At 47.2% G+C, this 26564-nt stretch overlaps 1 protein-coding gene across 2 annotated transcripts; it reads left to right on the top strand.

Annotated features, from left to right (window-relative positions):
• The first annotated feature begins 572 nt into the window (after positions 1 to 572).
• On the top strand, positions 573 to 26384 carry rnf13 (ring finger protein 13). Of its 2 annotated transcripts, XM_040184874.2 has the most exons (10): positions 573 to 919; positions 2644 to 2865; positions 2953 to 3033; positions 8522 to 8644; positions 19066 to 19153; positions 19714 to 19804; positions 20114 to 20219; positions 20572 to 20665; positions 25167 to 25247; positions 25446 to 26384. In XM_040184874.2, exons 2-10 carry the CDS (start codon positions 2752 to 2754, stop codon positions 25808 to 25810), a joined length of 1143 nt encoding a protein of 380 aa, XP_040040808.2. In that variant the 5' UTR covers positions 573 to 919; positions 2644 to 2751; the 3' UTR covers positions 25811 to 26384. The 2 variants fall into 2 exon arrangements, with proteins under 2 accessions (XP_040040808.2, XP_077964426.1); XM_078108300.1 differs by having other exon boundaries at positions 582 to 919; positions 2644 to 3033.
• The last annotated feature ends 180 nt before the right edge of the window (positions 26385 to 26564 follow it).

Raw genomic sequence — 26564 nt, 5'->3', positions numbered from 1 at the left:
TTCTTTGAAAGTTTTACAGGGTACAGCTACTTTGCATCTGACCTTTTAAAGTTTGACACTGTCCACAAAGTCTTCGGTGTTCAGCCAAGAGGGACTTAGGTTTCTCAAGGTTCAAGAAACAGAAATAAAATCTAGGCATACAAATGTACACATCAATTTAGGGTTATTGTATGAACTTGTAATATTATATCATATTTATATCATCAGATTTTAAATAAACTTTTATTATAACGATTATCTACAGTAGTGTCACAGGTACAGCTTAACAGTTGTGTGATCAGTCAGAAAAAAACTTCAACCTCTTGTTTGCAAAAGCACTGATCATACTCAAAGGATTCCGTAAACAAAGATGAGCTCCGTTTACTATAGATAGAGGGTGCTAGAGATTAAAAAGTGTGATCTGTTTTCATTTTTTTTTTAGGGTGGATGATGGTAACATTGGTGATGAAGAATAAATGCACACTTATTTCCAGATAGAAAATACAGTTTCTACAGAAACTCCATGGCTCTCATAACGCACTAATAGAGCTGTAATGAAGCTCTAAATAAAGACTCTCTGCTCGCCTCGGGCCGCTCATACAACTGGTAAAACGCAGCTAACGTTTGCGTGCGCCGTCACGTGGCTATGTTTACGTCTGGAGTCACTTCCGGAGTCAGACGATCGACACACGATTCGACCAATCGGGAGCCGAATGTGGATCGGCGCATGTGGCGGAAACCAGAGAAGGTAGCCTTCCGAGGGGATTAAACCGTAACGTTTAATGTTCACGTTCTCCGACCCGTCGTTCTAACGGGATGAAGCCCAGCCTAAATATTCTCCGCTGTAAACGTTGCTTGGCACGACGCGCAGCCGCGGAGAGAGATGTCACCGCCCGGCGCTAAATCCCCGGACAAGACAAACCTCCGGGCAGAAATTGAGGTAAACACCCACGAAAGACCCAGTAGCTACCTCCGTTAGCCTCACGCTAGCGCGGAGGGGGTACCGGGCGCTCCGTGTTCGCTGCACCCCGCGAAGGTTCTCCACGCCCGATCAGTGATTTATTTAGCTGTAGCTACAACTATACTCCGAGGAATGTCCCACTTAAAGGCGACTGGTTTAAAAACAAACAAACATGGGAACCGTAACCCCAAGTTAACCACTGACATTTGGGGGTGTGAAAGTTCAACGGGGACATCGCATGGTTGTTGACCGCATCTGCTGTTGGGTTTGCCATTGACTGTTTTGTTCTTCGCTGATTTTAAGTAAACGTCTCGTGGTAAAATGTGATGTGTGTCATTTGATGTCATCTTCTGATCAGGGTGCCGGGGGTTGCTGCTCTCACTTCCCCTTGTGCTTCCCTGCTCATTTCCCATTCAGGACCCGCCGTCTCCTCTTCTCTTCTCTGCTAAAAACAGTTTATAGATTTGAGTGAGAGAATGGAGAACGTGTTTATAACGTGTTGCATGGCGCTTACATTTACATTCAGGGTTGGATGTGATGATGTATACTATGCGACAAATGCGAGTCCAAATACAAGGGGCAGCACAGAAAATACATTCCTGTTTTATTACAGTCCGTAAATGGTTTTGGTCCCTGTTTTTAAATGATCAAGAGCTACATTTTTATCTTGATTTAGTAACAACTGCATACTAGGAGTGAAATCATTAATTTTTAAAGAGATGGATTCAAATATTGCAAAATAAATTGTTTTCATTAATGGAAATATCATTTTATTTATGCCAATAAAACGGTACACGTCTGCATTTTCCAATTTTTTTCCAATCTAAACGTACATTTAGTAACTAATGAGGACAGTTGCTACTAAAGCCAGCGTTCCCATCTGATTTGAACTTCTGCTTTGATTTCATCGCTGAATAAATATATTTCATCTATTCAAAGCATTACGGCTTGAATACACGGTATAAACCAGACCATTGGGGACATTTTACACCCATTGATTTATTCATTTGATAAGAAAACATCCTTGCTTTCATCCAAACGTACACAACAAACCTTACAATCCTTACACACTACTTGCCTTTGCAACGTGACTTCTCACATGCTGCCATCCGCTTTGGGGAGTCGTAGCTCTCATGCTGCAATGTTAGGCCCAAAGTTCCCCTCCTTCTACATGAGACAACTGGCTAGCTCATAAACATAACACATGCAAACGGGAAGCTATGCAGGAGCTAGCAGCACAAGGGCTAATGGAATTTTCTTTTGAAGGGGCAATTGTTTTTAAAAACCGCTGGTAGCTTTTTGTCTCCAAAAGAGTGCACATTGCTTTTTGTGGGGTCTGTGAAAGAAAAAGTAGGTAGGCGGGAAGCACTTGTGCAGCAAGATGAACCACCAATAACTAATATACATGACGAGTGAGGCAGTTAGAAGACCAGATGAACAGGCGGAGGGTTGGACGGTGCTCTGGTGCCGCAACCAGCACGACGTCAAACACCCCAAAATAGCATCAAACCGTCCGCCACTCCGACAGCAGAATCGCAGCACCGTTAATCAATGAGGCCAAATTAGGACTTGGGGGCCAAATATGGACTTTTCTTTTTAAATACTTAAAAATAAATATGTGCATTCAAATCGTTGGTATTTCATCAGCATATGTAGTTCAAGCGTTACGTGTATACAAACATGAAACTTGTGTCTTTCTCCAGGTGTGAGGCCTGAGTGCGTGGTCATCCGTCTGTGTGTGTGTGTGTGTGTTTATGGTTGTGTATGTTTATGAGTGGCGGAGCAGCTGGGGGTTGTAAGGTGACGCCAGGATGCTGCTGTCCCTTGGAATGCTGATGCTGTCGGCCACACAGATTTACACCATCTTCACTGTTCAGCTCTTCGCCTTCCTCAACCTGCTGCCCGTGGGGGCCGACATCGCTGCCGTGAGCAATCGCCACAATAACGGTGGGATTCCCTTCTGTAATAACTTGAATCGGAGGTCATTCAGTTTTTTTTCTTCTGTCTTTCAGTACTCGTTTGACAACAAAACGGAGAACTTTGACGATCTGCCGGCGCGGTTTGGCTATCGGCTGCCCAGCGATGGGCTGAAGGTGAGCGCCGATTCTGTTTTTATTTCACTTTACATCTACATTTAAAGTTTAACCACAAAAACAGAAATGAATAAAAAAGATATGTTAACTGAGTTAAAACAAAACTAGTTAACTAGTTACCGATTCCACCTTTCTAGTTTGCATTAGAAAGCGGCAGAAATCGGGATACCTTTTGAAAAACTGCTCTATTGAGGATTGTGATCAATGTGTGTTGTGTGGACGCAGCAGCACGCACACTGCTTAATCCACAAAGTACACAAACCGAAGGGGTGATTCACGTCTGCCATCTGAACTGACCACTGTCGCGTTTTCCACAGCCGCGAGTTGCCCAGTTGTGGCCGTTCAAAGGCGTTTTAGTGCTCAGAAGCCAGCTGATGCCTTGTTTGTTGTTTGTGTATACGTGCAGGTCAAGTGCGGCGTGTTTGCACACTTGTAGTTGCTGCCACGTACCCGAGTCTTGTCTGTTTAGCAGCAAAGCATCATTTTGCCGTTCCGCCGCGTGAGGGGTGATAATACGGTATATTTTAGGAATCAAGCCTGTGGTTGAGTTGCTCGGATACGTTGGTATCCAAGCAGGAAGTTTGGACACAACCTCAGACTGTTTCTACTTCCTGTTTGCAAATCTCTTGTTTTAAAAAAGAACCTCTCTTCAATTTAACACCAGAAGAGTTCTGACATTTTACAGTTTCCGAATATTGGAACCAGCTGAGCCTTGAATTAATCGCCTCGATTAATTTGAGGAATCGTTTCAATTTAGTGTACTGCATGTATACGCATCTATGATTGTTGATATATGCCTCACCGTAGGCAAGCTGTCACCCGGCAAACCGCAGGGATTATGGCCCACTGTCATGTTGCCAGCTGGTGGGAGATTGGGGGGGGGGGGTTCAGCACATTACGTAAGACTCTGGTGTTATGAAAGCTGAGAATTGACACGTGTCTGTGTCACCCGCTCTCTGTCTTAAATTCTCATCTGATCTGACGAGTCTTATATTTCGCCGCTGCTGTTTAAGTGAGTGTGTCCGTCACAGGGAGGGACAGCGTTTCGGCTGTGATTTGCAGTATGTCCACATCATCACACCATTAGCCGCGTTTGCCACAGAGTCACAGAAAAAGTAGAGAAATCCAACCCTTTCATCGTGGAAACACACTGCAGATTTCCCCCAGAACATATTGAACGCCCCATTAACTGCTGTTCAGATAATGATCGATCCCAGTAAATTCTGTGAGGTTAATGCTATTACAGGAATTAATCTCTTTTAACATGAACATTTGAGGAACACCGTGCAAAAAGTCATTCGAAACACAAGCACTCTCTGCAGGGCCTCACGTATGTGGCAATATGTAATGCGTAGACACTGTACGGTAGGAGATTCAGGTAACGTGTTTTGTTATTACGAGACAAACTCGTTCAATATGCTGCAGCCCTGCGGCGCTGCGATGCCCCGAGAAACCTCCGGCATCACAAGGCAGCACAAGCCTGTTTACTCTGGGACGTTTGCCTACAGGGAAAGAGGCTTCACACAGAGCCCTCCCTGTTTCCTCTTACACAACCGGGGCTGTTTACAGTCCTCTGCAAGCCTGCGTCCACCTACAGTATGCTACGCAAATGTAGCGTCAACTAACTATCGCACAGCCATCGCTGAATTGGCACAAAGGGGGAACGAACAGTACAAGTACCTCAAAAGCATCACAGCGCTTGATTTAAACGCGCGTTGTGACTTTCCACTATTAAAGGAGTAACGGAAGTAAAGGATATCGTTTTTTCCAACTTCGCTGCAGAGACAATATATAATAATATATAACCCAGAGGTGGACATCAATTTTTTATTTCATAGAAGGCCAGTTTTTGCCTCAATTACAGTGCCAAGGTTCAGCATTCTCATTCTAAAAGTAACCATGTTCCATTCTCCAGTAAATTCTCAACAGAAACCACATGGCATTAAGGATTCCATGTATGTCCCCGCGTACGCTGATCAGTAGTCTGAGAAGAAATGCTGGTTTGCTCTGGAAAGTCTTTCAATGACTGACTTATCATGCAGCAGAATAGACCTCCTCTCATCAGCTGAGAAGTACCACATTTGGCATCAACCTCTGCACAGTAATTCCCTTCCATGGAAATGTAGATCCATTCGTTTGATGTTGTGGGCCGCAAAGAGGCGGCAGGAAACACTCCCTCCATGTCACACGTTCTCGTTGCACGCCGCAACGAACGAGTTATGGAAACGGGTTAGTTTCCACTGAGCTGGAGTGTTTCTTCCTCCAGTCGCTCCGGTTCCTCCCTCACTTTAAAGGCGTGCAGGTTTGGCGATCCGAGAAATCACAATCGCCCGATTGTCAGTCAGCGTGTGAGCACCTGCATCCGCTAAATTCAGGGGAATTCAATTGTGATGTCTTTTTAACAAACATAATCCCCAACCTATTAGCTTGTCCGCATAGCAAAGGCGTCAGCAAAGATACGACTTAAGTGTGAAGATGAAAGAAATTGAAAGCTCTCAAAAAGCTTATACGTGGACGTATTGAAAGGAAACTGCCTGAAGGTTCCTAGACTCCACATCGAGAACTACCTCTGCTTTGCTCCAAGCCAAATGTGTGATCCCGAACACGGATAGTTTCCGTCGGTGTCGATGACCCGCTGTACGTCCACAATGACGAATCTAAACCAAGTCATGGTGTCCTATTGGCAGTTAGAACTTTGTAGTGCTCTTTGTTCTTTTGAGGGAGCTTGAGGCGTATGTTGTTTCCTTTCCTCACCCTCGTTGTCTCAGCGGGTCTAGAATGTGACCCAGAAACATTATTTTCACATTTATATCTGTGCCGAGAGGGTGGGGGGGGGGTTTCAATGAATGTGAGTGTGGAGTCACGCAAGCTTTAATCTCCTTCCAGGAAGCGCCGGTCAGGCTACAGCGAGTCATTCATTCCTCTGTTCTGGGTCTTTTATATGAACCCGAGCAGAGCAAATCTGCAAACAAGCCCTATGGTGAGACTGTTAGAGACCGGATTACGTGTGATCACTTTGCAATCACTCGGTACAGTGCGGCTGAGAAAATCCGCTTGCATTCTGCAACATCAGAAAATCCCTCTTGCTCTGCGGTGGAAACAACAATGCATGTATGTGGGGACGGGAATCTTTCGCTGAATTCACACATGATCTTAGATTTATTGATGACTTGGAAGGATTATCAGGTATCACCATGGCATGTGTGAAGTTCAGTTTCAAGCGTCACGTTCCCTGGTAAGAGCAGTAATTTGAGTGACGCATTGTTCAAGTTGTGGTATCTGGAGAGGAAATGGTTTGATAAATGTATCCCCGGCTACAATAGGTAGTGACTCAGTCTGGTTGGTGATGAAGTTTCTGTCTAAACCAACTATCAGCCACTTCCTAATCTAAATGTCACCACAATACCTTTTCACTTCAAAGACGCCGCAATATTTAATCATGCAAATGAATCACAATTTGCCGCCGGTATCCTTACAACACAAGCCTCCACATCGTGTGCCTTTTTCCCCACGTTGTCTTTATTTCCCAACAGTCAGTCGATAAGAATTTGCCTAAATGAAGTCGGTGTTATTTATCCAGGTTCATGGGGCCGGCAGGATCTCATATTCACAGTAACGGCAGCACTATATGATGATTGAAATATAAATATGATCACACAAAGCTTTGAGTTCGTCAGATCAGTGGGGGGGTATATGATCAGGTTACAGCGCTATGACCGTAGGAAAATTACAGGATTTCCCCTCGTTCCAAAGTTATTTCCTGTTGTTCCGCTGCCCCCCCCCTCCCCCTTTCCTCCTCTCCGAAGTGCTTAGCTGTGTTCAGAAAATGGTGCTGTTGTTCTGCCCAATAGAGGGCGCCCTTGCAGCTGTGTCAAACTGGCACGGGGAGTGTGAGGCGGTGGCGCGGTGATGTCATCTCACTGCAGGGGCAGGGCTGCGATGGAGGCGGCACCCAGAGGTGCCGGCGGTGCGTGGTTTCCCCCTCATGTGACAATTTCACTGATCTTCCTGATCCCAGAATGGGACTTTTCACACGTCAGCCCTCAGTAATGTCGGACTATAACCGGGCGAGGCACTCAGCCTGAAACTCTGCCTCCTCTTTTCTTTTTTCTTTTTTCTTCTGCGGCTTCGCTTGAATTGTTTGCAAATGTGACGTGTCACCGTGGCCATTTTCCACATGTGACTCAGCCGCAGTGTGGCAGCCGCGAGGATGCACTCAGAGAGTCAGTCTGCTGCTGAAAGCAACCCTCACTGTGTGTGTGTGTGTGTGTGTGTGTGTGTGTGTGTGTGTGTGTGTGTGTGTGTGTGTGTGTGAGAAAGTGCTGACTATTTGATTTTGCTGGCGTTTTTTTGTGTGGGTTGGCTTTAAGATAGAGAGAGAGAGAGTTGAAAATGGCTGGGAGAGTCCCACAGTCCCACAGTGGGCCTGTCTTCCTGTCTACCACCCTGCCGCTGACACACACACACACACACACACACACACACACAGAGGTGTTAGTTACCTCCTAAGAGCAGCCGAGGTTTAGAAATCTGCTCTATGATATCACGTCCCTCCCCCCTCGTCTCCTGCATATTTTCCCTTCATGATCTTTGTTTTTCCACTTTTCTCACTTCTTCTTTCTGTTTTTTCCATTTTTTGTCTTTCTCAAATCATTTTTTTTTTGCTCTGCAATTCAGCATCTCTTTGATTACCTTTGCCTCCATGTTTGTGTCTGTTGTCCACCTCTGTTCTCCTTCCCTTGATCGCCCCGTGAGCCACTCTCTCTCACACCCTCTTCCTCTCTCTTCTTACTATCGCCGTCTCATCAGTCACTTCAAAAGCTGCAGGAAATGGGACTAGGACAGGAAGCGGCAGAGGGAGAAAGATGGGAAATGCAAGGTCCAAACTGAGAACACCAGCTGTCTGGAAAGCTCTTAGACTTCACAAAAAAGGCAAAAACTTGTAGGTTGTTCTGGACGTATAAAGGCTTAATTATGCACCCGTCGCCATGTTCAATTTCCGTTTTGACTTTGCCACTGTTGCATCTGCGGCTTCTACAGGCTACGTGTCCGCATTTTCATTTAAACCCTTGTCTTGGATTGTCTCCAAGCAGCGGGCGGGCTGAACAAAGATGGCGCTGCGCAGGCCGGGATATCACTGTGCCGTCTTAAGGCACACCTGTATACGGCATAGAGGCTCGCTGAACAGGTCCCCAATTCTGCATTTTATTGACAAAAGGGTGGATTCCTATCTTGGAATGCTGTTCCCTCACAAAGGTTTTTAGAAAGCCGGAGAAAACATCTTGTCCACCCGGGTCTGGTGACTTGCCATGTTCCTGTGAAGCCGCTGTTGTTCATCACTCTGGCTTGTAATGATTTCTGAAATCATTGTCAGCTGTGAGTAGTAATAGTAGATGTGAGTTGAGTCGACGCCTCCAGGGCAACTCTTGATTCAAGCCATCGATGCTTCTCTCTCCCCGTGTCACGTCTGACGATGTCATCCCCACAGGGCTTCCTGATCGGGGCGCGACCAGAAAATGCGTGTGAGCCCATCGAGCCCCCGCCCAGGGACAACATGACGGGCACCTACATCGTCCTCATCAAGCGCTTTGACTGCAACTTTGACATCAAGGTACAATGAATAAACTGGCTTCTGTGTGTGTGTGTGTGTGTGTGTGTGTGTGTGTGTGTGTGTGATGCGGTACTTGTGCTGTTAATAAGTCGGTGAAGCCGCTGAAAGTCGAGTGAGGCGGCCCCCGGGGGCCACGGACGGAGGTGAGGGCAGCGTAAGTTGTGTATCGGGGGAAAAAATGATGGTGTTTGTTTAATCCGACTCACGACTTGAAAAAATAGCACAGCGTCTGACCCTCCGTTAAAGCTTAACTGACTTGCGTGAAGTCAAACGCAGTGGCAATGAGTTAACCCAGGATTTTGTTTTCATGTGGGTCAGTGGCAGGTTCATTTGCATTCAAATGCCACTTCAATGCCAGTCAATGCCAGCAGGAATTACAATTCAAAGATGACAACGATACACGAAAAAGGGAAATCACTTTAGTCAAATTAGTTATCAAACTTACGTTCTAAGTACGTTCTACTTTTTGCGTGCAGACATTCTGAGTCGTTGCCCGAAAACTTCACATTTTTGGTCTGAACAATAGAGGAGAGTTTAATTATTAATACAACACCCTCAGCGGATTCCCAGGGAGGATTTGGGCCACGAGTAAAAGTACTCAAAATTTTCCAGTTTTCTTTCGGCCACTCATTCTTTTTCATTTTCCTTATGCAGGAACACTGTGTGGTTGATTGGGTCCTAAAGGCACCTTTAACCTCCTGTTTTTCATAAATTCAGAGTAAAATTTATATATATATATATATATACTGTATACTATCTATACAGTCTTACCTTTTCACTTTGTACCTTCTTGCCTCCCCCTCCCCCCCGCTCCCCCATTCACTCACTCTCATATTTCCCATCAATCACTCTTTTTCAATCTATTTTCTTGGCACACTCTGTAGGTCTTTCCCTCTTGCTCTTATAGCCTAAGAAGGTCTTACTGCATCTCTCACACACACACACACACACACACACACACACACACACACAGGGCAGTGAGGCGTTCCCTTCGTTGGATTGTAATCAGACTCTCCTCCACATAGCTGTGTTTCACACATACACACGGAATAAACATAATACACACACACACACACACACTGAACTATGTCACAATTGACCTCCTTTGACTCTGGTGGCATTTTTAACGTGACCTTCCAGCACTCGATTCCTCATTTGTCCGAAAAGGGACATGAAAGCTTTATTTTTTTCATCTCTCACTAACCAGTAAGTAAGTAAGTTGACTCTTGGCCAAGTCGATTCTAGTTGGCTACCGGGACAAACTACCAAACACGTGCATCTACAGATATTAAAAAGAAAGCTTGATTTGCGTTTTTTATTCCTTCCTGTTGCAAAGAGGATGCTGCTACGAGTCTTCCCGCCTCTTCTCTGTGACCGTTTGTCATCTTTAGACTTCCCTGTGACGAGTGTACATATATTTTAATTTCTCTTGGGAGAAAGTGATTGGAAGGTCGATATTACAAATCAAACTACTTTTGTTTAAAGATATTTCGCGAAGCTTTTCTAGGCTGCGGGAAAGTTTTTCAAATGTAAAATGTTCATGACTTAAAATAGGTGGTGTCCAGAGGACCGGTTGTTATAATGCATACCGTTTTCATCTGGTTTGGGGACCTTTGTTGGATGTCAGCCCCCCCTCCTCCTCCTCCTCTCCCCGCATTTCCTGTCTCCCATATATATATATATATATATATATATATATATATATATATATGCACACACACACACACACACACACACACACACACACATACACTCTATGTCCCTAACACACAAATGCACAAAACCCTCCTGTGCCTCTCGCTCAGCCGTTGGCAATCATTGCCTCAACATCCCTCCTCTTACTGTTTCTCCTCTCCTTCTCTCTCACACACACACACACACACACACACACACACACACACACACACACACACGACGTGTGCCTGGAATGCAGCTGTCTACCTTGAAATTCCTCTCACACACACACACACACACACACACACACCCTCCCTGCCTCCCTCCCTCCCTCCCTCTTTGTTGGGCTCAGTTCCCTCCAGAAGCTGCAGGCAGACAAAGGAATGATAGATTTCATCTTGACTGCGACGTCGCACTCGTGTGTGTGTGTGTCTTTGTGGTGCAGGGGTGTCGCCCCCAACGTGCACGGCTGTTTTCCCTGCCGTCCGTCTGTCTCTCCGTTCCTCCCGAGCCTCCTCCGGTAGCATTTATCCATTAGCACCCGGTGGGCAACAGCGCAGAGTTCTAAAGGATCCGTGGCCGCACTGGGCGCCGAAACGCACACAATCGCCCACTTAACCCTCCGTCAAGTGTTCGCTCCTCCACTGGTGGAATGGGCGAGGGAGAGCGTGTTAGAGATGCGTTGTAACCGAACGTCGGCAGAGAGCGTTTGAGATGGGGAGCGGTGAATCGGGATCGTGTGTTAATGGGCACGCTCGCTCTTTGTGTGCGACACACAGAGGGCATTTCTCCATGGCTGATGCTGCTTAGAAAATAAACCTCCCAGAGAGACGGGGTCTGCACTTCCTGTACAGTGGGAATGTTTGGGTGGGGGTTGGGGGGGGGGGCTCCTCTGTGACCTTTCTGACCTTCCCGGGAGGGGGAGTGAACAGGAAACTCAATACCCCCTCCTGCCCCCTCCCTCCTGGGCCTTATTTAGGTCTAAGCAAGATTTTTGCAGACTGTTGTCTCGTCTCACTGCTGCCATCCAATAACACACCCACACTCTGAAGGTCTGTGTGCATTGAGACATAATGTCGCACGTTGTGTAACGATAAGTCGAGCTCTGCGGAAGCACTTTGTGAACCTGTTTCTCTTATTTGCACTCATTAAGTCTCCGCTGCCCTCCAGGCTGCAACATCGGAGAGAGAAAAGGGGGCGTCCTTTCTGCGTGGGTCCCCAGGGACCACCATGGAGACACAATCTAAATAAACCTTCTCTAATTCCTTTTTTTTTTAAGATTTCAGTGAGCAGTAAGGATAGCAGGTTAAAAAGTGAGAAGATAGTAAAAAAAAAAAAAAAGCACAGCTAGAAGCTGAAGCGTACATATCACAGTGTAAAGGTGGACCCCCACTTCACCGGCTGATTGAAGGCATGAAACTAAAGAACAGCACTGTCCCTGTAAAGCCTTCCTTATTCAATCTTTAAAAAGCAAAAGCGGCACGTGTATACTTTCAGTATACCTCCAGGGGCTAGCGTAGCATAGAAGCCAAAGGTTTTGATATTGGAAGGTGATGTTTTAGAAAAGTACATCTCCTTCCAACCTCTCAGGGTGACGCGTATCCCTGTAGCAGAATATCTGAACCATGACTGGCTTAAAATCCGCTAAACCTGCGTGAAAATGATCCTGGTTTGAGCCGCCCAACGCCGCGCTGTGATTGGACAATCTGCGTTTTGTAGATGGGTCGTTCAGTCTGATATAAATGCCTTTTGCCCTTTTCAGGAAGCACTGAACTTCACGTGACGGGGCAGAGATCAGGCGTCACGCTCCAAACATTCACCAGAAGTGTTCACTGTAACACTAGACAGACTTGAGTTGGACCAATCAGTAGGTCGGGCCAGGCAACAGGAAACTGCATATAATGTGTTTATGGTGTTAATAAACAAAGAGTAAGGTGTTCTTATCAAACACTGTTGTTTATACTACATGGTACCAGTCTTGTGACATAAGCTGTCAATTAAAAGCTGGAATTCGATCACGTAAACAAACGTCAGAGTTGAAGATTGCGTAGGTCAGATCCACTCGGTCAGTACAACAACAAAGCCATGACCTAATATACCTTCAGTGGAAATTAGATCCGGCAAAAAAAATCCTTTGTTTAGTTTTTAGTGTATACTTGGATTCTCATTCTTTTAATTCATATCTGCCATTTTCTGTCACATAATCAATGCCCCCCCCCCCAGCCCGTTCCGGCAGGAAATAGAGGGCAGGAAATAGCATCTGGTGCATGTGGGAAGTGGTCTGTGTCCATGACAGGATGCACAGGGCCATTGACTGGCAGCCAACCCGTCCGATTTCAACGTCCTCACTGGGATGCAGGGAAGAATAGAAAAATGGCAGGAAGAGGCCTGTTAAAGCCTCCGTCTCTGCCACTGTATTATCAACAGATCAAACATGTCTGAAACCTTTCCGAGGAATCGGGAGTGGTCACAAGGGCCCTATTTTTTTATTTATTTTTTGCCGTGGCAGTATAATTGCTCCAGGCAGCTTCCGTGTAAGTCAACAATTGTCTAGTGAGACATTTTACCAGCTGCAGCCTGGGTTGGTCGGCATTTGTGCTGGTGGCTGGAAAGTTCCCAGCTGACCTTGCTTCCTACCTCTTTTTTATAGTGCATTTTGTTGTGCGCCCTTTTTGCGCTGCAGTGATCTTGAGTTACACACACGCGCACACACACGCGCACACACAGGCCTCAGTCTTTATTCAAAACAATGACCTAGCTTCCTGCAGACACACACACTCAGTCTTATGACAGGGTATGACTGCGGCGGAGTGGATGTATGACTCGTTTGAGTGAGAGAGGGCAAACGCCATGTCTCATGTGCCTGTTGTTTTTCTGAGCTGTTGTTGAGTCTGTTGCAATTTGTTGTGGCAACTAAAAGCTCACCCGGCTCCCTTTGGCTTATCGGGCGAATACACACAGTCAGCACAAGTGCTTTTTAAAGTCCAGATTGAATTGTTCCTGTTTTTGTACGTTTGTCCAAACAAGATCGTTAAAAATGTTTATCCGTCGGCCATTTTATTTTGTGTTGCAAATCCGGCGTGCCAGACCGACGGCCCTGATTTGGCCGCGTCAACGATAGACAATGGTGTAAAACACTGTTATTTAAAGAATCAAATGAACATGGAGCAACTCCGTACACGTTTAAATCAAACACAAGCAAACATTTCTTTAAAGAACAGCAACTAATTTGGGCAGCAGAGTGTCATTAGAACAACATGTCGTATTTGTCACACGCAACTCATTTAATGCGAATCCATCCTGTGGGACACGCACGGAGGCGAGTTGCGTGATTACACTGTGCGGCGTTATCGGCATGCACGGCCCTTCCCTGCCGTTGGCCGTTTTATTTATTAGCCCTTTTATCTAATCAGCCGTCTGGACCTTGAAACTGAAACCCGCCTCAGCATTCCTCTCAAACACTTAACGCCACGAAAGGGAGGACGGCGTGGATGAGAACGTGGGAAGGAGAGCGTGACGGCGGGAGGACGGACACGTCAGAGCATTGAGGAGAAGTTGGCAGTCGGGGTGATGATGGGTAATGAGGGCCGAAGAGAGAGGAATAGGAGGTTGATTTCCCAGATGATGGTAGGTAGGGAAGAGGAGGTGGGGGAGAGGAGACCTGAGGGTGAAGGAGAAGATAGGAGGAGAACGGCGTTAATAGGAGGGTCAAAGAAATAGAACAAGGAGAAGAAAGTTCGAGGGGAGCTGGAGGAGGAAATGAGGACCTGATTGGGAGCTGCTGTTCAAACCACAGAGGAGCTGCATCTGATACAGTTTAGGGAAATTGGAACCAATGGAGGTGTAGATTTACAGACCTCCAAACAGTCTTTCTTTCAATGCAAATCAAGCGTTCAGAATCTATTGTAATTTTCTGCCCCGGAGACCCGTGTGGTTCATTCTGCAGCGTTACGGGGTTTTAGGTGGAGAGGAAGAAAGAAAAAAAGGATGAACCAGGAGCAACCAACCAGGTTTTGATAGAAAACGAGCAGTAGTTTAGCAGAATGTCAAACAAACCGCACACAGAGAAGTTAAGAGCATAGTAGAAACATATAGTTATTGAATAATTAAAGATTATAACTCTTTTCCCTAAAAACGGGGACGGTTGGTGAACACTCGCGATGAACTTGATGACATGACCGTGATGTGCGAGGGAGGCGCGCTGTGCGGCTCGGACTCATTTACACAAAGCTTCGCTCGATGTGCTTTATGCAAATGCAGACCAGGCACTGCAACAGGCTGCATGCAGGTCGGCCCCGCTGCCGGAGCGCTGCTGCAAAGCGAAGGGAGCAGACAGACGAGCTAGAGGAAGGAGAAGGAAAAAATGAAAAAAGTGTTTTTTCTGATCACTGACGCTAAGAGCACACTCAGTTTATCCCATCTTCTGTTACAATGGTGTAAACAACCCTCATTATTATAAGCTATTCATAAGACTGTTTCATGATGAACAAAATGTACTCATTCGAGCAGCCCTTTTGTGATTCAAATGATTAACCCCCCCCCCGGTGAGTCAGGTGCCTCCAGGCGACACACCTCTAGTCAGCTGTGACCAGCGTGCACACGTACTAGTGCATAAGCAGAAATGTCAATTGTTGCATAAAAATGGGAAAAAATGGCTTCCTTTCTTTCTCCCGTGTTGTGGATTGTTTGGTTCTTTCTCACCTTCGTTCACATTGGTTCAGGCCCACACATTCACAGGGAGCCGCTCGACACAAAGACCCCCAACAGCTGCCACCTTGTCGCCAACGTGGACCCAAACTCTGTAAGAACTCTGTGTGCCCAACGCAGCTTCAACACAGGCTGAGTGTTGTGTTGAGCATCTCCACCGGGCAGCTACACACTGCTTTGGTAAATAGTTTTCCAGTTTGGGGGTTTTCAATTGTGTTTTATTGGGAAGGTGCCCTGCCATTTGGGGGCCAATGAAGTAACAGCAGTATTTGAAAAATATAAGATTAGTGACCAACTGCTGTAAAGCACCCTCACAAAAAAGAAAACCTGTGACAGGACATTTTCAGGCATTTTTTAGATGGGTGATGAAGTAATGAAGCTGTATTAATTGCGTTATTGTTATCCAGCTAAATGAGATCAAAATCAAAATCCACATTCATTTTATTTTTATGCCAATTGGGGCTGACAAATTCACTCACAGAGGTTCCGAAAACAACAGCCGGTTAAGTCAAGATTCACATCATCAACATCATGAATAAAACCTATAACGAAAGAGAAGGAGAAACTACGCGGGGTTTGGAACAGAGCGGAGCTGGAAGTTCCCGCAGCTGAGACAAGGCGTCACATGACGAGGACACATGGTGTCACATGACGGGGACACATGGCGTCACATGACGAGGAGAAGTGGATGTTCTTGAGAGCGGCACTCGGCTCGCTAAGTTTTTTCCGCCGCCGCTGTACAGCGAATATACGTGGACGGAAAAATGACCCGGAAGTACGACACTTAATTAACTTTAGTTAAATATAAAGCGTTTTGGCTAAAACGAAAATTCATATTTTTTTAATTTAGATATGCAATCATTCTCTTACAACGGTAGCATAGTAGTAATTGGGTGTGTGCAGAGGGATTATATCAATTAAGTGGTTTGACGAAGGCCGTTTAATTGACGTGGATGTTTTGCTCACAGCACGAGTGTCTGCTGATGACCCAAGGAGGTGATGATGCATTGTCTCAATGCCGGCTTGTAAAGCCACACACTTTGATTCTAGTGATCTTTTTTTCCACGTCTTGTATTCCCTTTCCATAGCTCTCATGGTCCGTTTTCTGTTCCTCCCTCTCTCCTTGGGTCAGAGGAATGCTTTGAATGTCCTTATCTTCACCAAGGGTGAACCAGCAGCAGAGGTTAAATTCCTCTGCAGATCCCAGGCAGACAGGCATCCAGACAACCTTCAGCCCAGCAGTTTTACTGTTAGATCTCCCTGAAAAGACGTTTCGCTAATCGGCCGGTGAGAACAGGCCTCCGCCGTTTGTTTTCTTTCTTTTCAACACGTCGCGGCGTAATATGCTGACCACACCACATGCACATTCCACCCCCCTTCCCCCTTCCCAAGGCGTGACACGCACCACTCTGAAAGCAGGACGGTAGAACAATTAAATGACCAAGCCCAATCGGCCCGCGTCACGTCGGGATACTGGAGACAACAAGAGACGAGAGAGGGAAGCGAGCGTAGCTGAATGGAATATGATGATGTCACGGTATAACTTGACTCAATATTGATTTAGTCCATGAGATGAATGCAACACAGCAACAGGCTACAAATCATTTTAAATGAAGCCACAGACACTTGCTGCCGTCTGCGAACCCGCGTTGATGCTTTTTTGGCCCCTCCCACACCGAGCTGGCTGCCCTTACAAAAAAAACTCACTTATTCAGAGAATCTGCCTCAGGACGCACACAGTAGCCGTTGATACGCACAATACGCCCTCACGAGAAACAAGAAAACACATGGGAACACAATGCTGCGGCTGCCGTACGCGCTGCTTCGCGTATGCCTGCGCGTAAAATTACAATGACAGTGAACAGATAGAAGACAGGGACGCTCTGTGTATGCATGCACGCAGGCCACAACACACACACACACACACAGACTTTTCACCCCTCACACGTCTAAATGGATTTCGCTGCTCCACAACAGAGTACAATGGCGGCATAGAGAGGCCTGGCCAGGCTGCAGGGCCAACACACTGCACGCAGGTCAGTGTCAGGGACCTCTTCCTGTAGTTTGACAGCAAAGGACTTTGCATTTCTTTCACAGTCCGATTAGCCTTACCTGTTAGGAGTTATTCACATGGTCTCTCTCCCTCATTGCCTAGATTTGGGTCAGGTGTTAATTTCACATTGGAGGGTCACACGCGCTCTGAGTAATAATTAATATCAGCATTTCTTCCGTGGGCCTCAGGTGGCAGCGGTTTAAGGAAAGATAATCACCGGTTCTTTTACTTTTTTTAAAAAAATACTACTGGTGAATAATTCTGAAATAATTTGCTCCATTTTGTAGAATGTAGAGCTCTGAAAAGACGCTGTTGCTCTTTGATTCTGAGGAGCCCAGGTCCGATCTGATTAGGTCTTGTAGGCCGTTCATGGGCATCAGAAACAAGTTTGCATGTCTTTCAGCAAATCGAAGAATAGTATGTAGTTTAGAATTAGACATTCCACTGTGAGAATAAACATTTTGCTGATAAAGATATCGTTTGTGATACTGCGGCATCGCGCTGCCTTTGTTTAACCTTCATTTTAATACTTTGGGGTGACATATCAGTGATGATCTCATGCGCCCCCCCCCCCTTTATTTTAGCGCAAACATTGACGTTGCAAGTTCTGTCTTTGTTTGAGAACACGTAATGATTTATCCCAGGAGCATACTGTCACATCCTCTTTCCTCCTTCACCTCTGTTGTGAGTGATCCGCCTCAACAACAGTTCTACAGGATGCTGATGTGATGGGGGTCTTTCTGTGTGGGACGCACACTCAGACATGCACACGTGTTACATTGAAAGCTGAAGCATCTGTTTTAATGCAGTAGTGAGGAGAGGCTTGGTTTTTTAATAAGGTCTGTGGAAGACCTCTATGATTAATGAGAGTGGACAAGGTGCATGTTTATGCAACAGTTTAAACGCAAATAACACACACACACACACAGATATACACACGTCGACACACTGTGCATAACTGGAGAAGTGATTACTGTCTCAGCCAGTATTCATTATAAGAGTAAGTGCTAAAACAACATGGCATCCAAACAACAATTACTTCAAAATAAAATATGGAAATACCAATATTGTTGCAACAGATAATTTGTGAGATGGTTGTTTTTCAGTCTTTTTTAATGCTTGTATTAGAAAATCCATCTATAAGTTAAACAGCTTCCCATCTTGTTTTTTTTTTTATTGTAGTTTTGTTCATCTTGGCATTGAGCTCGCCAAATATGTGACCTCTATAACAAGTACGAAAGAAAGAAGCAGCTGAGAGGAAGTCAGGAAGGAAGAAATGGTTTCTAGTTCCCCTAAATCAGTGCGCTGACTTTTTGCATTTGTGGCACCTTCCTATGAATGAATAACCCCCCCAACCTTTCGCCCACTCCGCCACTTCCCCGGGGCCACGTGGCCTTCTTTGTGCCCTTGTTTCCTCCTGCAAACGAACCTTTCCTGGCTCTTCGGTCACCGCTTCCCCGAGCGGTCCGTGTTTACCCCGCAGGAGCGAGCTGTCTCCTGCCAACACGTCCTGGGAAACTGTCCCGTAAACATGTTGTTGAATGCTACCGTGAAGCCGGAGCGCCTCGGCTTTGGCCTCGGCTGTACTAATCGTCCTTAAACTGGAAGTGGTTCACTTGTAAAGCTAATGTTTGGGGATGGCCTGCAGCGTGAAACTGGTGAATTTGAGCCATGGCTAAAAGCCCGCAGGCTGAATAAGAGACAGCTCTCCCCTTCCATACACAGCTGGTTTCCATCCACGGTGTGAATCTCTGCCGGCCTCTCGGTTCAGTAACGGTCCGACTCGAGCCTCCTCCGTTTGCTGCTTGCGAATCCGAAGCAAAGATCCGCCATTTGTTATGTGGGTCTGGTCGCATTATGTCCTGCGGAGCCTTCTCTCGCACACCGCCTCCCTCCGCCGAGGTTTGCCTACTAATACTCGCCAGGTGTTTGCACCAGACGGGATCCGCTTGGTAATCAGCGTGCAAATGTTTTTGTCTCCTCGCAGGTCCTCCATGCTCAGAAAGCCGGATACAAGGCCGCCATTGTTCACAATGTGGTCTCCGATGACTTAATCAGCATGGGATCCAATGATCGTAAGTAGCCACCACCTCTTCCTTTTCTTTTTTTCTCCCCTGGGGCCCTTAAAGCATTCAGCATCGCACATTGCCGCCGTTCCCTGAGCTTGAGGAAAAAGTCAGGCGGTTTTATGGCGAGAAGTTTATTTCAAGTCTCAAGACGTACCCGAGGCTCACCAGAGGTCTTTGGTCGGCGTCACATAAAGTCAGAGGGGCAAAACCGCGCTTTAATAACACAATATGGGTTATACTTTCACAAGCCGGGAGACGAGCTGCACCATTAGTTACGTTGGAAGCGCATGAACTTTACAAATAGACCAACGACAATTTTCAAGTGTTTTTTGCGTGGGTAGTTTGTTTTTAAATGTCACAAAGAAAACACTTATTTACTCCCATTTGAGAAGCTGCAACCACAAGGTTTAGGGTATTTCTTTATAGAATAAATTACCAAATGATTCTCTTTCGATTTTCCAAATCATGATTGACTGATCAATGACTAATCATTGAAGCTGTGGTTTAGATTCCGGCATTAACACACAGTCATGTGGTGTATTTTTTTGTCCCCTCTCTCTTTTTAGTGGATATTATGAAGCAGATAGATATTCCCTCTGTGTTCGTGAGCGAGCAAACGGCCAACTCTCTAAAGGAAGACTTTGCGTTTGACAAAGGGTAAGTCCAAGCACAAAGCTCACGACAGCTTTTCAAGGCGTCCGTTCTGTGCCCCCGATCTCCCATACGAGCCGGATCGCGTCTCTACCGCTGACGTGGTCGTGAAACGTCTCCGCCCGTCGCAGGAGCCCAGAGAGTCTCAGCTGTGTGTGTGCGCATCGGATACCATCTAAACACTGCGGGTTATTACCAACACTGAGGAATAAACACACCAAACATGGTCCTGGTCTTTTTGTCAGCGTGTTGGGCCTCGTTCGGTGTTTTGCATTGCCTGCCAACACCTGCCAATGGCCCTGCTTGTCTTCCCAGGGGACATGTGGTCCTCATGCCAGACTTCAGCCTGCCGCTGGAATACTACCTGATCCCCTTCCTCATCATTGTGGGAATCTGCCTCATCCTCATCGTTGTTTTCATGGTCGGTGAATCTTTGCTTTAAGGCCGAAGTACGTGTTTCTAGCGATGATTTTAAATTGGATGATTGAACATGGCTGGTGTTTGCGTGGTTGCAACACGAAAGATGTCTACTCTATTATAGTAGGAAAAGTACAACATTTAGAGTTCTTATATTGGCCCTTTGTCAGGTAGCAAACTTGCATCCGGGCTCAAAACATCACACTTTCCCTAATGTGACACAAATCACACTTACAATTTTTTGGCCTCAGTACCTGGACCAAACCAAAAACGACCAGGGTGTTTCTTTTCTATTGTTTTAAATGTACTGATCTCAAAAGCATTGTAACATCTTTCTTTCTTCCGCCGATTCCTAGATCACCAAGTTTGTCCAGGATCGTCACAGGGCTCGGAGGAGCCGCCTGCGCAAGGATCAGCTCAAGAAACTTCCCATCCACAAGTACAAGAAAGGTACCGAGGCCCCGTACCTGTGATCGCATCGTGCCGTTTACAGTATGCACTCTGTAAGGCAGCTGAACTCTGACCTCAGGGTCCGTACAGATGCTGGATCCCCCTCTGCCAGGTGGTACTTTATCACACGATTAAGCCCAGAGGAGAGGTGTCATCGATGCATTACGACACATCCTTCCTCCCTTGGAAGCTAATCGGATTAATATGGACTTGATTTTTCCACAAAGCCCTCGGTGGCAGATTAGAGCTCCTCTCTGTTGTGACTGGACACATGACCGATGGTCTGGAATGTAGTTCCATGCCGGAGGCCTGGCCAGTTGAGTGTATTTTCTGTTTTGATCTAGGACGCGGTGAGCAGATGCACAGTTCGTGCTGCTGGTTTGTAGACGAAGTAAAACACGATATCTTTGTGCCAATTTAAACTTCTGAAGCCTTTTTAGAGCTTTGGCCTCTGTACAAGGTCACGTGCTCTTGCAGTGATTTGCAAGGCAAATCCACTTTGCGATATAGTCAAGTATGTTTTGCGTATTTAGAGGGGTTTCGTGTCGGCTTTTCCTCCAGCAGCTATTTTTCTCTGTAAACTGGAAAACTCCTGGCTACAATCAGCTTTGCAGGGGGACGGCGGAGGCGCTCTATAGACTACGGGCGGTGCATGCTAAGTGGCCCCCTTCGCAAAGCTGCTAATGGAGGCCGTTTATGACAGCTGCTCCTCCACCGCCCTCGGCAGAGACGGAGGCACGTGCAACTCACCGGCAGCGTGCGTTGCTTGTAGAGCTTTTTTTTTTTTGTCCCGTCAGGCTCTGTGGTTTGTGCGTTCCTCAGGCTCTCTCTGACTCTGGGGGGGTCAGGGGGGGAGGGGCTCCACCAGGCACCGCTACAGCCTACCTCAGCCACCACAGGGAGTCGTGAGGTCCAGCAAAGGGCCTCCGGGGCTGCGTCTGCGCTCCTGCCGGCTGAGTCCGAGCCGTGGGCAATACAGGGAGGGGACACCAAATCTCTACCTAATCACCGCTTAAGCCCGGCACTCCGGAGCACTGCGAGCCGGGCAAAGAGCGCATTGGGACACGCCCTTTGTTGCCTTTTGTTGTTCCAGTGTTCTTGCCAGGTCGGGGAGGTGCCGCTAATAAAAGAAACAACTTCCTTTTTGACCTCAACATCTGGATAATGGTTCATGTATTTATCGAAAGGGTTTAATAAATAACAACACTTCACATAGCTAGGAAGTAGTACACAAGCATAGAGAAGGAGGACGATTGATTGGTTTCACGGAGGTTTCTGCAGGGAGGGTGCAGTAGCACCTTGCTCTTTGGGTAATCAACATTTGATCAATTATTGAAAATATCTTTGATAAAAGGCCATCATAAACGCCAAAGTCCAAGATTAACACGGCATCCATGAGAAGATGCATTATGCGTTTATCAAAGTGCAGAGTATCTTGCCTCTGTTTGTGAGCCCTTACAAGCATATTTAGAATTGAATATAATAACAGAATCTTGACGGGAAACAAAAAATGTGCAGTTCCGGTAGTGGCCACCAGCCGATGTCTCCTACAAATTGAGCAAAGTGGCCTAGAAAATTCCCGACTTGTCTCTTGAAATACAAAGACGATTCACTTTTTCTTATGTGCAGCTATTTGTCTTCATTTAAACGATAAATAGAGAATGAGTCTTGAAACCTGTAAGTGAGTGTTAGATACCTGAAATGAGTCACGTGGGTAACGTTTTTAGCCATTAGAAGTCTTTTCTGTCTCGGGCGTTTACTAACAAGCGGCTAAAGGATACTTACAAGCATGTTCACGCTGACTGGTCTCACTAACCTTTCAGGTCATGTCATCACTTGCTCCCTCTTCCTCCCCCCCCCGTTTTCGTCAGTAAAAGCCAATTTGGCAGCAGTTGGTAAACCCGAACCCCCATGCGTCCCCATGCGTCACAACTTCATTCCCATCAGAAACCAGCAGGCAGAGTGAGGGAGACCGACTTTGTGCCCCCCCCCAGCTGTTTATGGGATGCCATTTGGTTTTGTTTCGCGGGCAGGCGAGTGTATACATGCAACTCTGTGTGATGATGATGTCTTTTCTGAGCATGTGAGGTCACCTCGGGGAGATTTGAACCAGCTGATCGGCTGCTGCTGTGCTGGCCGGATGCCTTTGTGCTGATGCGCGTATCCGCCCACCATTCTCTGGCAGACGGGCTCAGAGGGGCGGAGCTAAACCGGCAAACACTCTGTCAATCACGCTCTCATTGACTGGCGTCGTTAACTTTTTCCCTTGACATCACTTTCACATGTATATGTATGGCCACTGCGGCGGCTGAGCGTGTGGCCAGACGTGCGCGTATGGAAATGGGAGTCCACTGGCTGAAAGCCACACAAAGGGAGTGTTGTGTGGCGGGCGCACAATGCCCTTCGCAAAAAAAAACCTGGTACCCGCGTAATTCTCCGCACAATGCCGAGTCTGAGTGGCGGCGTGCGACGTGAGGTCCGTCCAAATGTTGGGGATTAGGTAATACCAGCTGCCACAGCTGTCGGCGTGCAGCGCCGCTCCGCCATTAACTTCTCTTGCGCTCCGTTTTTTTTATTTTTTTTTTTATTGCAGAGCCGCGCGTCTGATCACTCCATGGTGAGTTTTTCGCCGACAGCCGGCGTCTGGCGGACGTTAGCGACAGATATGGTGAACACACACACAGATTAGAATTGCAGATTTTGGCTGAGGAAGACGAAGGGGGCCCTTCATTAGACAGAGGTCGGCCTCTCCCTCTGACCCCTGAACTCCAGTCTGATCCCTCCCTCCCTGCGATGAGTCACACCACCCCACCCCTCTGCGTCTAAAGCATAGGCGGGGTGCTTAACGCGCACACACACACACACACACACACACATAAACACTGAACAGAGCAGCTGCAGTGTCTCAGCCGTCTGCGTGTGTGGGGCATGTCGATGTCGCTACAGAGGAGCGCTCTCTGTCTCCCCGCTCGCCGGCCTCCGTGCCAGTTCTCTCTCGTCCGGTCGGCTCAACCAGGGACGGAGTGTGCAGAGGCGATTGTCTTCTTCTCTTGGGGGAGTTCTTCCATCCCCCTCTCCTCCTCCTCCTCCTCTCTCTGGGCTCAGTGGGACAGCTTTATCAAGATGTCCCACTGGCCCCGATGTGGACATTGTGGAGGGATTCCCGGGCGTCGGGAAATGTTCACATTCAAAGCTGACTTGACTCGACACGCACGGGGGGGAAAAACGACGTATTAAGACTTGTACCAACATTGGCCTTTTTTTTCCACTTTCTTTTCACACATTTCTCGCCGCCGCTGTGGCCGAGCACACATCCATACCCGTCGTCGCTCTAAAATCATCCGTTGGGATCAGCAGCAGCGGTTCGGCAGCATGTTCCTCTCTTTGTAGCTCACCTGTGAGACTCATGAAAGTGTCCCAGTCGTGACATTAAGAGGAGCTTCTGGAAACGAGGTGTCCACAGCAAGGCCCTTTGAACTCTTTCTCACTTGACACCAACCAAGCCAGGCGACGTTATTTTGACCTCCAACTACGAGTGGGAGTGGTAAAAAAAAACGGTCCTCTAAGGTGTTTGAGTTCAGAACGCCAGCGGACCTTATTTCTTTTTTCCTTTCTGCTCACTCACTCCAAAATAGCTCGCTTCAGCATTTCCTGAGAGCACGTTGGACCCGAGCCCGAACAAACGGTCGCTCTCCCTCACCCCGGCAGAGGTACAGAAAGATGGAGGCTCGCTTAGAGTCATGTGCAATAAGACAAAAAGGCTGTTGGCTGATTAAACACAAAGTGATATTGGGCTGATGGGGGGAGAAGAAACTGACCTATAACAAAAAAAGTGTGAAGAGGAAGAGGGAGCAGTAGTTGAAAACGTTTCCATGAGTTGAGGTTGCTGACGCTCAGAGGGAGGGAGGGAAGGGGGCTGGGTAGGGGGGGGGGGCTGGTTGATATGACTCCATCCTTATACGGTCACATGGCACGGGCACAGAGAGCCGAGTCGGGGAAAACATGCTCATTTAGAGCTTACATAAACACGCCGACCCTCGGCCGCGCTCCCTCCCTGCAGGCCGGCGGCCCGGGGAGGAGGAAGGGAAGCAGAGAGGAACGCGGAGGAATTCGAACAAGGGGACGGGGGGGTTGATAAATTCCTCCGCTTTTAGCGCTTTGAAAAGATTTTTTTTTGCGCCTCCCGCAGTGACATATTTGGAAAAAGGGGACTATGTTTTTAAAGAATGTGAGGAGATGAGAGTCATGAAGCAGCTGGTTCCTCATGGCCTTCACACGTCACAGACTCACATGACCTTCACATTTCAGTCAATTAACACACTCATACGATGAATAAACATTACTTTTGACATAGGATTGGATAGAAATACCGCTAATGCCGTCCGCTTTAAGAAGCCGCCGCGACGCGTCCGCTGAGAAATGAGCACGGTCGACGTCCACTGAGGATATTGTTCGGTTCAAAAAGGTCAGAAGATGAACACGTGCCGTCTTTCTGACACAGGGGACAACTACGATGTGTGCGCCATTTGCCTGGACGAATACGAAGAAGGGGACAAACTGCGTGTGCTGCCGTGTTCTCATGGTGAGTTGAAGCGATCACACAACGCAAGCCAACGCCGCCTCCGCTCAGCACCCCTTTGTTCGTCCTAGTCCACATACACGTATCATTTATTGCCGATGGCGGATAAAACGTGAACCAGAGCCAGCTCTTCGGGGCTTGTTGAATCGTGATTCTCTCAGATTACGAATGCAGCCCATCTTTCTGCTCTTTCCTCCGCAGCCTACCACAGCAAGTGCGTGGACCCCTGGCTGACCAAAACCAAGAAGACGTGTCCGGTGTGCAAGCAGAAGGTGGTCCCCTCGCAGGGCGACTCCGACTCCGAGGAGGGGGGCAGCGGCCCGGACGAGAACGAGGAGGTGTCGGAGAGCACCCCGCTCCTGCGCTCCCTGGCGTCCACCAGCGCCCACTCCTTCGGCACCATGTCGGGAGCCTCGCGCTCGGAGCACGAGCAGGAGTCCTCCGACTACGAGGACGACGAGCTGGACAGCAGCGAGGAGGAGGAGGAGGTCACCGTGGAGACCGTGGTGGTGCAGATGCAGCAGCCCTGCCCCGAGGGCCTGGAGCACGACCTTCCCCGAGCTTGACCCGATCACCCTGCCCCCCCCCCCGAAACCACGCGGGTGCAGAGACGTTGGGTTGGAGGGCCACGAAATAGTTTTTCTGGCACCGCTTACAGGACCGCCGTTCAATTATCATTTTTTAAACATGATTACAGCTGCGCGACAGGAAGTCAGCGTGCGTAAGGCAGACACGGAGCTACAATAGGCTTTTATGCTGTACTTGGTTCAGACGTGCCAGACACGCTCATTCATTTAAAGTGTAATCACTAAGTCAGCTTTATCCTAAAGTTATTGTACATACATGTTCATGCTACACTGACACTTTTCGGACTGCTAGGCAGTATTCTTGTAAAAATTCAATTTAACATTTAAGGCCACAGCGATATGATTTTGCCAATTTATTTCTAGCCTCGTGCATCTCTGGTGCTTGTCTGTTCTGCGCCAGTTTATTAGTGGTTTGCACAAAAGGAAACTGCTTGTCATTACTTGGCTTTTCTTTGGTTTATGAGACCTGTTGCCTTGTTAGTGTTTTGCTCATGTATAACTGTTCCATAATTTACTTCAATAAAATTACTTTATTGGCTCTATTCCATCAAAACAGTAAACATTTAATTCCCAGTTAACACCAACTGTCAGCTCTAAACGTGTTCATAAATCTGGCATGACTCATTAGCAAGTGCAAAATTGACGAGTCAGAAAAAGCCCAAATTTGTGAAAATGACCGGATTAACAAATGGCTGAACTTTTCAGTTTGGTCGGCTAATTCACTTGTCCCATT

This window comes from Gasterosteus aculeatus, chromosome 8 (genome assembly GCF_964276395.1).
Source record: "Gasterosteus aculeatus chromosome 8, fGasAcu3.hap1.1, whole genome shotgun sequence".
NCBI lineage: Eukaryota > Metazoa > Chordata > Actinopteri > Perciformes > Gasterosteidae > Gasterosteus > Gasterosteus aculeatus.
This window is presented reverse-complemented; position numbering and strand designations above follow the sequence as displayed.

What these genes read in the sequence shown, in the direction of transcription:
- rnf13 (XM_078108300.1), top strand. Translation starts at nt 2,752, where the DNA reads ATGCTGCTGTCCCTTGGAATGCTGATGCTGTCGGCCACACAGATTTAC. An exon ending in GACTTTGCGTTTGACAAAGG is followed by an intron (nt 19,805 to 20,113) that starts GTAAGTCCAAGC and finishes TTGTCTTCCCAG; the next exon opens with GGGACATGTGGTCCTCATGC. An exon ending in CATCCACAAGTACAAGAAAG is followed by an intron (nt 20,666 to 25,166) that starts GTACCGAGGCCC and finishes TTTCTGACACAG; the next exon opens with GGGACAACTACGATGTGTGC.